The sequence below is a fragment of the Daphnia pulex genome, chromosome 1 (genome assembly GCF_021134715.1).
Source record: "Daphnia pulex isolate KAP4 chromosome 1, ASM2113471v1".
Lineage (NCBI taxonomy): Eukaryota > Metazoa > Arthropoda > Branchiopoda > Diplostraca > Daphniidae > Daphnia > Daphnia pulex.
In genome coordinates, this window is record NC_060017.1 from 4,464,606 (window position 1) to 4,476,651 (window position 12,046).

Below are 12,046 nucleotides of genomic sequence, written 5' to 3' on the forward strand. Positions count from 1 at the left end.
TAGCATATCTCTAGGTGGCAGCACTTGCACTTCTTCATTAACATAAATTTCAAATTTGAACTTGATTTTACAATACAATTTGAATTTACAAAAGACGTTTTAGTTTACAGAAAATTTTCATCTTTAATTCATAAATTTTTCATTTTTTACATTCTGTATTATTGTTGCACGGAAAGTAAACAATACAAGTAAATTACAAAATTAGGACAGTATGTTTTGTTCAATGACAGTTTTGATTCAATTTTATAAAAACTGATTTTTCCTGGTTTAAATACTTGTTTATCAGATAAAATAAAGAATTGGAAGGTAATTAATTGCTCAAACTTGAGCACTCAATGAAAATCATAAAAAGAAAAATGTGCTTATTTACTTATTGCTGAATTCTTTTCGCTTTGCCTACAAACATCAAAGAATGATGTTAATACATGCTTTATTAATTATTTGATAACTTAGATGCAATAAATTACCTCAATAGCTGAAGAGGCAACCTTATCTTTCACCGAACACAAGAAGAACAGTAGAGAAACATATTGCAGTGAATAAAGAGTGAGTTCAGATAAGGAATCATCTTTCATCCAAGGTGCCCCAGCCCTATAAGACGAAATCAGATGAATTTCTTTTAAATCATGTAAAATTATGGCTAAAGATATTTACTTCGCGCAATCGGCAAAGATATTTGGATGCGTTTCGGCAGTGACTACTTTGCAGTCGATCTTTGCTTTAAAGGCGGCAATTTGACTATCCAGACTCGGGATGAGCATTAAGATGTCCGGCTTAGGAAGATACAATTCACCACCATCTTCTACTGTATATAGCCTTCGTTCGTCTTTCAAAACTGATGACATTTAAATCCAATATAGAATTATGAAATTTCAAAAAAATACAAAAACAGCGAAATAGTTCAATGGGGATTTACCTATTACATCGACGCATTTTGACTCATTCGCCTCCAAACTGCAAACAATCGAAATAATGGAGTTTGAAATCAAGTTTAAGTATTTAAAAAAAAATAAGCTTCTTTACCTTCTTTCAGATGCTAAGACTGGAAGGGGTTCATTCACCGAGGCAATCACGTTTTCTTCAGGCTGGATATTCGAAGAAATTCTTTCATTGAATACCTCTTCGTCTATTGATGGATTCTCGAAATCAAGATGTTCGTTATTTGAAATCAGGGTCGGTGTCGTAATCGAAATGCTTGTTGTCTGCATCTGGCTTGTAACTGAATTTACTGCCGATGAGGGAAACGCGCAAGTTGGATTTGGTGAAGGCGCTCTACCGGTGTGTTCAGTTGGATTTGGTGAAGGCGCTCTACCGGTGTGTTCAGCTGGAGGCGACGGCGTGGAATATTCATAAACAGAATTTGCGGAGGCAACAGCAATTTGTTCCTCTTCGCAAGGCGAAACAAATCCACTTTCAATCAAATAATCACTGACGTGGATGTCTTTCTCCTTTGTTGTATCAACCAAAGTCAAAGAGTAGACTGTGTCGATTTCATACTCTGGTATCTCTAAGGTCTCTTCAACCATCTTTGCAGCAGCAATAATCTTACACCCTAAGTAATTTATAATAATAAGTATGAGCTGTCTATATGAATACACAGTTTAATGAAATCACCTTTAATGAGATCCAAAAAACATTTCCCTGATTCAAATGACCACTTAGTCTCGTGTTGTAACGGCTGGATGCCAAAAATTCGACCTCGGAAAGCCTGGAATATAACAGGGAAATTTAAATGCAACACAAACGAACCATTTTTTGAAGACAAAATTACCTGCAGAGGCATTTTCAAAAAATGGAGATGGAGATGACGGATCCTGTCCAGCTTCACGAAGTTTTTACTACCATAGTCAACATAAAAAACCTGGAAATATTCTTCATGGCATCCAACGATTCGAGCCCTGTACCAGAGATTGTCAGTGTACATGGCAGCAACTAGCTGGCCAATGTACATCTCAGTCCGGGATATGACATACTCAGGGTTACTGCTGTAAAACAACCTGAATTTCAAATGTAAAAAGTCAAATTTCCAGGCCGCAGTCATATTTTATGATTTTTAAGTTACGTCATGTCATCTGTAAGATCTTCAATGGGCTTTCTGTTCTCGCTCAAGAACCAATAGAATTCGCCTGGAGAATAGACCTCCGCAACAATCAGAAAGAAATAGTCGAAATCGGCTAAATTTCCAGGGAATGCCTGACGTCCCACTGGGATGTCAACTTCATAAACGTGTTTGATCTTGGGTTTACGTACACCTGTGTAAACGAAAAAGAGATAAATGTGAAATCAAACTTGTCAAATAATTATCAAAGTAATAAAATATACCAAACGTATCGGGCAAAACTTCGTCGGCGCGAGGCGGGGCGTGCCAAGGAACGGGTACAAGTTTCGGTGGCACGAGGTGAGCAAGATTTTCTTCAGAATCTCTGCCACCAACTATCACTGTTTGTAAAGGCTTAGTCCCGGGAATGCGCGTGCGAATATCCAACGCGGTCCACTGAGTTTGAACAAGATGTCCATTCGTTGTACGATACATTGTATCTTCCGACTGTGTTGTGGCAGCTACGTTAGTCGGAGATGTGAATTGAACAGGGACTGCAGTAGTCGGTGATTGAAACTTTGGAGTCGCTCTATTCGTAGGAGATTGACCATTTGAATAAGCTGCATTATTTGGAGTGTGCATCTTGGGCACTGCTCCAGTTAGACTCCCTCGATCTGCATGTGGTGACGGAATTGCTGTTTCTAGTTGACTTGGTCGTAGTGTCTCATTTCCTGCAAGACCCACCAAAGTGTTGTCTGAACGCTTCCACAATCTAAACACGTTACTATGTCGTTGGAAGAAGGCAAAAGAAGTCAAGTTCGGCTCAATATTTTGAAGAGACACTTCTTTCTTGAACTTATTCGAATAGAGGGCAAAGACATGAGCAATGTCAATTCCATCAGGATAAGACTGAAAAAGATTTTTAAATTCAGACACCAGTTGAGACTCATATTCAACACTTGAACATGTTCGGGATGATGTTATTTCAGCCATCAATGAATTTGCATTTATATGTACAACCTTAAATAAAAATAGAAAAATTTATTTAGCTTTTTTTTAAAAATTAAGTTAGCAAACTTTGTACTTGTGAAGCCATTGGTTTGCCATTTGTGTTGCCTGCCATGTTAGAATAGGATTGAGTCATTCTTCGTGGAGGTGCCGAAAATTGTGTTGGTTGGAAGCGATTCCTATTGCCCTGCATTGTATGATTGGGATATCGTCTGGCAGGAGGTTGATAGTGATTGTTGTATTGAGTTATTCTGTTATAGTTTTTAAAACTAGCAGTTTGACTATTCTTCTGGCCTTTGACTAATTCTTGAATGTGACCAGTTTTTGAATTAGAAATAGCTGGTAAAGATGGAAAAAATTAATAATTCGAGCAGGTTATGAATGGATTTTAAACTATTACCTTGGAGAAGAACATGTCCACTTGGTAATCTAGTAAATTTCACTACATCAGGAATAGAAGCTAAGAAATCAGCTGGGTTATTGTGTCCAAGTTGCCTTTAAAAGATAAACTGTGTTAACTAGATTTATTCAACAAAGTAGAAGTGTATTTATACTAACTTGTATGGAAATTCTTTCATTTCAACATTGGCATACTCATTCAATAGCTTGTCCAAAGTCAAGCCTCGTGAATGTGGAACTAGTAGGGAATTCACCACTACTTTCACTTCTTCTTTTAAACCCAAGTTCATTTTCTGCCTATACCATATTCAATCATTGAAGTAAAAATACTAAAATAACTCACATAAGACAAATCTCACAATTTCTCATACCAAAAGTTCTCGAAATTAAAACGGAAGTCAGCGAACTAAAACGATGAGAAACGGTACAAAATTTACATCAATATTTTAATGGTCAGAAATTAAAAGAGAAAAACAGTGAATCTAGGCCAAGAGGCCACGTTTTCTAATAGGAAACGAAATTTGCGACGAGATGGTATCGAATGCTGTGTTAAAAGCACATTGCGTTGCGTAGGACCTTTGTTTTTCTTTTGTTTTGCACAATTCAGCAGCGTTGCCTTTGACTTCATTTCCTGTTGCATGGAGGGGAAATTCCAAAAAAGTAATCTCATTTGAGTCATTTCATTTCAGACATTATTCCTTAATTAAATTTTCTACTAGAACCTACGTGGGTTATTATTTGTTTAGTGAGTTTCCTCCTCGATAAAACTCCACTAGCGAGTGGCGAACTGGGCGACACTTTTTTCTCTCAAGCTTTCGAGACGCTTCGAGACAACTTGAAAGTGTTTAGGCTTGGGGGAAATTCTACTATTAATTTGTACCGATTTATTTTTTTTTAAATCAAAATCTTAACTGCTGCTTTCAACGTAAATAATGTTTTTTTACATCATTACGTAACTTGTATGCCGATCCCTTGCTTCGCGCGCGAGTTTCCCGATAGGGTTTTTTTTTGCGGAGTTGGTGTCTTTTTAGCTTTGGGTTCGATGTTTTTGTTCGATTAATCGTTTTGTAGGGATAAAAAAAAGCCTCATAACAATATGAACGGGAAAAAAAATTGCTAACCGAAATGAATCCGCCCAAAAAATTAAAAACCTACGCGCGAGTTTGACTCGAAAGTATGGGGTGACAACTTTCTTTATTGACACGACAGTCGACAGCAATGTTGGGTCTTGTATGTTGACATATTGGTATAGCTGATGTGATATTTCCACCAATCAACAAATTCTCATGAAACATTTTAATGGCATTAAAATAGATTCTTGAATGTGGAGGGGACTCTTATGATGCAGTGTCATTGGCTGAGAAATCGGCTCTTTTTTTGCAACACAAATTCCATCTATTAAAATAGCAACCATGGACGGATATCAACCTGATGTGGAGCTCTCAGATGATCCTTATGATACCAAGAGACTAAACACAGAGAACATTCCTTGTGTACTGACTTTGATGAAGGTTTTGTAGGTTAAAACTTTAAATTTGAAATAAATAGTCTAATACTAAGTTTTCACTTTCAGATTGGAAACCATTTCCTAGTAGTTCCAACACCAAAATGAAAATGCTGCAGCTTTTCTGGTATTAAAATGATTACTGCTGTTAGGAAAATTGACAGTTGTAAGACATCAGCTATGATATTCTTAAAGATGGAACTTTTAGAGAAATAACATTTAAGCGATTATATAAATCTTCCAAGAGTTCACCTTTACTTATCTCTTCGTAACCTAGGTTGACTATATAATTCTTAACTGCTGCTTTCAACGTAAATAATGTTTTTTTACATCATTACGTAACTTGTATTAACTAATGATTCGCATAATATGTAAGATATAAGTGTGTCTTTTAAAATAAACGTTGTAAATACATCGAGAGGAAGTTTAGTAGGTGATAGTATTTTATACGACTCTTTCACATAAATTGTTCTCACCAATTTTCTAAAATCCAGGCAAATTGCAGTTGACATTGGCTGGCCAATCACAGGCTTCGAGAGCTGGGTTATAATAAAGTCCAGCAGGACAATTCTGTCAGGAGAAAAACAAAGCGTTAATTGAGAACGAAAATAATATGCAGATAAGACAATATATTGTAGCTTACATAAAGATACGAATTGTCTTCAAGGCAAACGTAATACTGAGAGCAAGAATAAGGACTGGGGAAGTATCCATTCGGTTCGGGACATTCAAATGGACCAGGTGCCGTTGGTACGGCTACTGTCGTTGTCGCTATGAAAAGAATCGAACGCAACTTTAAAGCACCACAAATTTGTGTAAATTTTGTCAATTACTCACTAGCACAAGGAGTTGCAACACACGATGATACGGTGGCGTCAAAAATCCCTCCATTTGGACAAGTCTACCATTTTAAATAGAGAAATGATTTCTTCAAAAATAGGAATATTAAATGTCGCACCTGTAAGTCTGCGACGCCATCGGTGCATATGTAATATCGCGAATCACAGGCTCCTTCTTTGACAGGGAATTTTCCGTTTGGAGAAGGACAAGTAAAGGGTGCTAGACGGTCTCCACAATCCACCTGTTCTTTAAAATTGCATCCGTAATATTCGAGATCAAACAACAGGTCGTCTCGACACTGATACAAGTGAGTGGGAGTGCCACCCGAGGCGCAAATGTAGTACAACTCGCATTGCGTTTCGTGCGGGGCTACGAAAAGTCCTTCGGGACATTGGTAATCGGATTCACCTAAATCGATATCTCTTGCTTCTATCTGTAACAAAATTAGACATGACAATTTAATATGAATGCCATGACTTGCTGTTTTATTGTTGTGCAGATTACGCTTTTCTTTTAATCAAGAAGAAAGTTATGTACCTTTGAATTTGAGGCTCCCGCGACAATTGCCATAAGTCCTGATCCAAGTAAATTTAGAGGTCAGTTTTTAGTTGAAATTTGAGATGTTTAGTGGATTTATATTTACCGCAGAAAGCCAGCAATGAGGCTATAACTTTTGAATTCATTTTCTATAGCTGTTGCTGAGTATAGATATATGCAAATGACTCCAAAAAAAGTGATGTTTCACTCTTGTTACCAAGGGTGGAATATAGAGTAGTCAAGGTACTTCATTATTTAAACGTTCCACCTTTTATCGAATGGCCATTTTATCAAACAGTTATCAAGCAACAAGCGTGATCGGTACGTATGCATCCTACACATGATGCGAGATAGCATCTTTACTTTTTGTCGGCGATAAATATTCTAGAACTCTGTGGGTGGAAAGGAAACAAACAACGACTGATAGTATCATCAATAAATAATTAATACGACTCTGTGGAGTTTTAAACAGGGGTGGTATGATACAGCAAAAATTCAAGATGGAAGGAATTTGCCAAAGTATGTTTATACTCCTCAACCGTCCTCACCTGTAAACATTAATTTAGGTGACCGAGTCCAGTGTCCTTATTATCTATCCTGGCTGTTCTGATGAAAAATTTTGCACATGTTACGCAACACATCACACGTAATTGTGGTAAATTATTGGCTTTTCGTTAAAAGTTATATTATTTGAGTTGATGGACGAATGTTAATGGCAAATTTCTCCACTGCATGCAAGGGATGCGGATGAACATATTTTCTGCTATAATACACAATTTCACGCAAGGTTGTGCCTTATTTTACTCACGTATTTCTTAATTACTTTTCAAGTGGGAAAAAAGCACAAAAAAATGTTCAAATACAATCCATTACACATAGTTGGATAATGTTTTTGTTTAGGGACCTTTACTATTTATTTTGTTTAGAATAGTCTACTTATTGTATTACGACAGCTTTGTCCTCGTTTTAATCAATATAATATTAATTTATTTGATTAATGCTGACAAGCGTTATTTGGGCAACATTTTTTGTTTGTCGTCGTTCAAATAAGATAACGATTCATGTGTGGATCTTGGCATTCCCATCAAAGGTACGAAGGCTTATTTATTACCTAATGTTGTAAACGGTTCTAAGTGTAAAGTATACACGCGCACTTGCGCAGTGGCGGCGCAGTGGTTGTCACGATGGAATTTTTTTGTAAATCCTTTGTTAATCCTTTATAAATAAGTCCATCAACAGGAGACATGAACATATCTAAGGGAACTTCACATTTTTAAAGATAGTCGTCTTACCGGGGGATTTTTTAAATTAAATAATGTAATGTGTACAAGTGGCTCAAAATAACTTTTTAGACCTGATAAAAAAAACAAGACCAACAAATAAGCAAATAAAAACCCAATTTTCTTATTAACGGGAAAAATGTCAACATGCTAGAAATACTTCATTAAAAAAACATCAGTAGTCTTTACTTAGTTTCAAATGAGATATCTGAAATTATAAGAACGAGTAAGGTCATGTCTACGATGTGGGATCACCAGGTAGGGAGTACCAGTACCTATAGTACCAGGTTACTAACGATAAAGCGAATGTCAAAAGCAGGATGAAAATCTCGACTTTGCATCGATGCCGCAATTTATATGAACACGGGCAAAAGGCTCTTCAGGATTAGATTGCTGACAAGCTTGTCGTTTAGATGCACGTGGAGATTTTCCGGTTCTAGTTTTAAGACAAGAAAACAAGGATTTAAAAATGACAGAGCACATCAGTTAAGATGACAATGCAATCTCAGAAGTTCCTTATTCCTACTTCTCATTTAGATTTTGTTGTTGTTTTCAATTGATAGCAACTACAACTGCCGTGAAATACCACACGGATACCAAAAATAATGCAATCGTGAATGCCAAGCGACAGTATAAAACGGTAAACGTTTGGTCTGTGACGTTACATTTAAATCGCTGGCTTAATCAAGTATAGTAAAATCAGAATCAAGAAGAATTTCACAATGCTGAAATCGCTTTTCTCTGTGTTCCTTCTGCAAAGTGAGTAGATCGTAACCTGTTGATAGAAAATGCACAATGAAATTGATTTTAACATTTTCTGCGCCCATCACGTTCAGGTTTCCTGTTGGAAATTAGTGCCTTTTCGTTATCCATCATGAAACAGGTACATTTTAAAAATTTCCGTCGAAATTGTGTAATATTGTATTGCATGAATTATTTATTGGATTTTACTGACTTAACTTTTATTGGTATTTGCTGAAATAGGAACGTTTCACTTGTCCGACATCAGACGGGTTCTATGCCATCGATGGCCAATGCACAGCGGAATACTACGCATGTGTCGGAGGGGATGCTTATCTAATGGTGACAAATTAGTTTCACGACAAATATATTTTCTTATAATGCTAATTTGTCAATATTGAAAATAATGTTTCATTCAGACATGTCCAACTAACAGTGTTTTCGATCCGCTTCTCTCGAAATGTGTTCCTTACGAATCAGCCTCCTGTCGCAGTAAGTACTATAAAAATCCATATGTTAATTCGATTTCATCGATTAATCTTGCAAAAATATGATGCAGCCGGTGCAACGACTTCTCCAGCGACCACGATTACAAGCACATCGCGTACAACAACGACACCTACGGGTCCTACTTTTACTTGCCCGACTCTCGAGGGATTCTTCGCCATTCCCGGTACCTGTGGGCCAGATTACTATGTGTGCGTCTCAGGATCGCCTTATATATCGGTATTAAGCTTAGAGTAAATGAATCGATTAACCTTTTTCACGAATTTTTCTCATTTTATTAGACTTGTCCCGAGGGCAGCATTTTCGATCCAGCTACTCTGGTGTGCACTGCTATAGATCAAGCTTCTTGCCGTATGCTAATTACTTCGCCTTTTGTCAAGAGCCCCTATTAAATAATCTATTGTTTTCGTGAATTGTAGAGTCAGAATTCAAATGCCCAACTTCAGATGGCTTTTACCCAGTGCCAGGTAGGAAAGTCGTAAAATTCAAAATGCATTTTCTGTATGTGTTTTGGCCCAATTAGCTAATACTACTTATTTTGTTTTTCGTTAAAGGAACTTGCGGCAATAGCTACTACTCGTGTGTCGGAGGAACAGCTTATCTACAGGTAACTAAATGTCATTTGTTAGAAATATGAATAAGCTCTATGATCTAAGGTTTTGATTGTCACACAATCCATTACAGAACTGTCCGGGTACTGCGGTCTTTGATCCGGCCACCAACAATTGCGTCATGGAAGAAAATGCGTCATGCAAAAGTAATAACACGTCGCTAATCGAATTTATTGTAAATCAATTAACAATTTCTTTGATTAAATATAGGCACAACTACTACTACGCGAACAACACCCACAACAACGCCCACAACAACACCGACTACAACCCCCACAACAACACCAACCACAACTACAACTACAACAACTACTACAACAACTCCTAAACCTACTACTCCAGCTCCATTCGTGTGTCCGGGACCTGCAGGACAATACCCTTATCCGGAGAGCTGTACTTTATACTACGTTTGCTCGTCAGATGGCAATTATATTGTAGCAGTAAGTTTTAATGTGTAATGTCCAAACTTCAAACAGTCCGTTTTACGTTTCTACTTTTATTTCTGTAGAGTTGCCCAGTGGGTCAAGTATTTGATCCGTCAACGCAGTACTGCGAGGACCCCGTAAATGTTCCAGGGTGCCAATTTGATCCCATTCTGTTTCTTCGGGTATAAAATTGTTTGTAGATTAATAGAGTTCGTTATTTAAATTTTTAATTTTCTGGCAGGATCTGCGATTTGTCGGAATAACTGGCAGTCCATTGGTGTAATAGTCTCAGGAACAAATACTATAACAACCGTATTCCCAATTACCATGATTCCGATTACAAAATTCCAATACGACACCCTATTTTCCAAAATAGCCGAACGACTATATACATATGTGTGTGTCAGAATTAAAATGTTCGATAAGGGTTCAGTTTTTGCACTGTTTTGCATCACTTAATTCAAATATATAGAATGCAGCAAATTTTTTATTTGATTCGAGTCTTATCACGTTTAATGTAGTACTTTGAATTTAAACTTGGCTTCTCCCAACTTTCTTATACAAAAAAAAAAGTTCCAGCTAATAATAATGAATAAGAACGTCGAACGATTTACGATCACCCGTTATGGCCGTAAGTATAGGCACCAGACATCAGAAAATAACTGTAACTTTCCAATGTATTTCGTTCGCAGAAAATGTTACGTCGAGGCAGCTTTGGTTTGCAAATTTTGAAGATTATGTTGGACGGCTTTTGATAACAATTCAATCCAGGCCTGATCTCCTTCTCCAGCAATTCCCTGGACTGTTTTTAAAAGTTGGTCCATTTTGGATGACAATGTGTTGCCATGATCGACAGCTAGCACAACGTTTACAGGTGGATAGAGTGAACATATTAAATCATCAACCTCGGTACTCATGGTTGAAACTTGTTCAACAACAGGGTCTAATCTGTTTTGATCAACACTGTGAAACAAAAATTGGTTCTATCCTCAATTAAACGCATGGAACGGTTATTCTAGTCTAGAATTTACCCATTGAAATCGTTGACCAGTTTCGTGGTTCGTCGAACGAGCGCTGCTGCAGTTTTTACAAGACCTCTGACTGAAGGATGAAGTTCAAGCGCAACACCACGAATTGTAGTTTCGTCGTCGGAGTCAATTTCGTCTTCATTTATTGATGCATTCGCAGCCTGAAGAAAACTGTGCTGGAAATCACACAGGAGTGGTAGGATAATAATGATCAACTTACTTCTTCAAGTTCTTCAATTGCATCATTTATGAGTTGTTCTTCTCTACTTAAGACAGAAGAGACTGCTTCTTTGTTGCTTTTGGGCAAAGTTGGCAATCTGTCGCAAAATTCCCAGATGATTCCAGTAGACAGAAGGCAGGGCTGCAAGTTGTCACTAGTTAACAAAAATTAAAGTCTTAGAAAATATCACTGTAAATACAAAATTATTGTGCTTAAAATACTTTTTCAAAACCAAATTATGAATTTTTTCCACAAATGTCTTCACACCAAATATCAGAGACTCCAATTCTTTTTCAATTATCTGGAGGAATGTTGAACCACAAGTATTGGGCAACAAGAGGTAGCATCCAACGAGCTGACTTGTTGCATTGCACAAGCTTCCAGCTAAGCTTTGGGTTGTTGACGCCTCAGGAAAAGGTGGGCTACTATGGGCTATCGCAAATTTTGTGGCTTCATGAGATAAAACTTTAGAGAATGATACAATGTTTGATTGAAATTCCTGTAAATCCTGTTCACATGGCTGCAAAGATGATTCTAAGAAACAACAAAAATTAACCGTTTGCACAAATCAAAGTGAGATATAGAATAAACCTTTTTCTTTTTGTAGACTAGAAATTAGAACGTCACAATTTGAAAAAATATCCTCAAACACTTCTGACAAATTTCCGGTATTCATTGCTTTCAAATTAAAATGTTTTCGTCGTCAAATACGCTCATGAGTTATGACAGCGACAAGCTGATACAACACAACCTGCTTCTATATTATGTCGTCTGCTTGCTTTTTGTTGCTAGATCATATTTTCTGTTTAACATTTTTATAATTTATTCATTCAATTTGCTTTAAAATAAAAAATGTATTTGAATTTAATTTATTAATACATAAACAACACAAATCATTTTTAGTTTTA

The 12,046-nt window shown here is 36.9% G+C and overlaps 4 protein-coding genes and 1 long non-coding RNA gene across 10 annotated transcripts; 2 read left to right on the top strand and 3 right to left on the bottom strand.

Annotated features, from left to right (window-relative positions):
* Window positions 1-135: 135 nt before the first annotated feature.
* On the bottom strand, window positions 136-4,091 carry LOC124195129 (tudor domain-containing protein 7A-like). Of its 4 annotated transcripts, none has more exons than XM_046589657.1 (14): window positions 3,817-4,088; window positions 3,605-3,742; window positions 3,447-3,541; window positions 3,123-3,385; window positions 2,323-3,058; window positions 2,063-2,252; window positions 1,772-1,997; window positions 1,615-1,708; window positions 1,325-1,552; window positions 1,024-1,288; window positions 917-954; window positions 655-835; window positions 468-591; window positions 136-396 (listed from the first exon to the last, which is right to left on the bottom strand). In XM_046589657.1, exons 2-14 carry the CDS (start codon window positions 3,733-3,735, stop codon window positions 367-369), a joined length of 2,601 nt encoding a protein of 866 aa, XP_046445613.1. In that variant the 5' UTR covers window positions 3,736-3,742; window positions 3,817-4,088; the 3' UTR covers window positions 136-366. The 4 variants fall into 4 exon arrangements, with proteins under 4 accessions (XP_046445613.1, XP_046445614.1, XP_046445607.1 ...); XM_046589658.1 differs by having other exon boundaries at window positions 1,024-1,258; window positions 1,295-1,552; XM_046589651.1 differs by having other exon boundaries at window positions 1,024-1,552; window positions 3,605-3,738; window positions 3,817-4,091.
* A 313-nt stretch (window positions 4,092-4,404) lies between these two features.
* On the top strand, window positions 4,405-5,185 carry LOC124195220. Its single transcript, XR_006875151.1, has 2 exons — window positions 4,405-4,956; window positions 5,019-5,185. It is a non-coding gene; the product is annotated as an uncharacterized LOC124195220 (long non-coding RNA).
* Window positions 5,186-5,247: 62 nt separating this feature from the next.
* Window positions 5,248-6,591, bottom strand: LOC124195178 (protein obstructor-E-like). Of its 2 annotated transcripts, none has more exons than XM_046589662.1 (6): window positions 6,433-6,591; window positions 6,327-6,364; window positions 5,908-6,228; window positions 5,787-5,850; window positions 5,593-5,720; window positions 5,248-5,519 (listed from the first exon to the last, which is right to left on the bottom strand). In XM_046589662.1, the coding sequence occupies exons 1-6, from the start codon at window positions 6,470-6,472 to the stop codon at window positions 5,433-5,435; spliced, it is 678 nt and encodes a 225-aa protein (XP_046445618.1). In that variant the 5' UTR covers window positions 6,473-6,591; the 3' UTR covers window positions 5,248-5,432. The 2 variants fall into 2 exon arrangements, with proteins under 2 accessions (XP_046445618.1, XP_046445619.1); XM_046589663.1 differs by having other exon boundaries at window positions 5,908-6,222; window positions 6,433-6,590.
* Window positions 6,592-8,207: 1,616 nt separating this feature from the next.
* LOC124195376 (chitin-binding domain protein cbd-1-like) lies at window positions 8,208-10,385 on the top strand. Of its 2 annotated transcripts, none has more exons than XM_046589757.1 (12): window positions 8,208-8,365; window positions 8,443-8,489; window positions 8,591-8,689; window positions 8,767-8,839; window positions 8,907-9,073; window positions 9,136-9,205; window positions 9,274-9,321; window positions 9,409-9,461; window positions 9,539-9,611; window positions 9,676-9,905; window positions 9,974-10,082; window positions 10,132-10,385. In XM_046589757.1, exons 1-11 carry the CDS (start codon window positions 8,329-8,331, stop codon window positions 10,076-10,078), a joined length of 1,002 nt encoding a protein of 333 aa, XP_046445713.1. In that variant the 5' UTR covers window positions 8,208-8,328; the 3' UTR covers window positions 10,079-10,082; window positions 10,132-10,385. The 2 variants fall into 2 exon arrangements, with proteins under 2 accessions (XP_046445713.1, XP_046445705.1); XM_046589749.1 differs by having other exon boundaries at window positions 9,974-10,072.
* Window positions 10,386-10,549: 164 nt separating this feature from the next.
* Window positions 10,550-12,011, bottom strand: LOC124195390 (cyclin-D1-binding protein 1 homolog). The gene is made up of 5 exons (XM_046589766.1): window positions 11,730-12,011; window positions 11,360-11,672; window positions 11,139-11,292; window positions 10,922-11,079; window positions 10,550-10,853 (listed from the first exon to the last, which is right to left on the bottom strand). Exons 1-5 carry the CDS (start codon window positions 11,812-11,814, stop codon window positions 10,589-10,591), a joined length of 975 nt encoding a protein of 324 aa, XP_046445722.1. The 5' UTR covers window positions 11,815-12,011; the 3' UTR covers window positions 10,550-10,588.
* Between the last annotated feature and the right edge of the window lie 35 nt (window positions 12,012-12,046).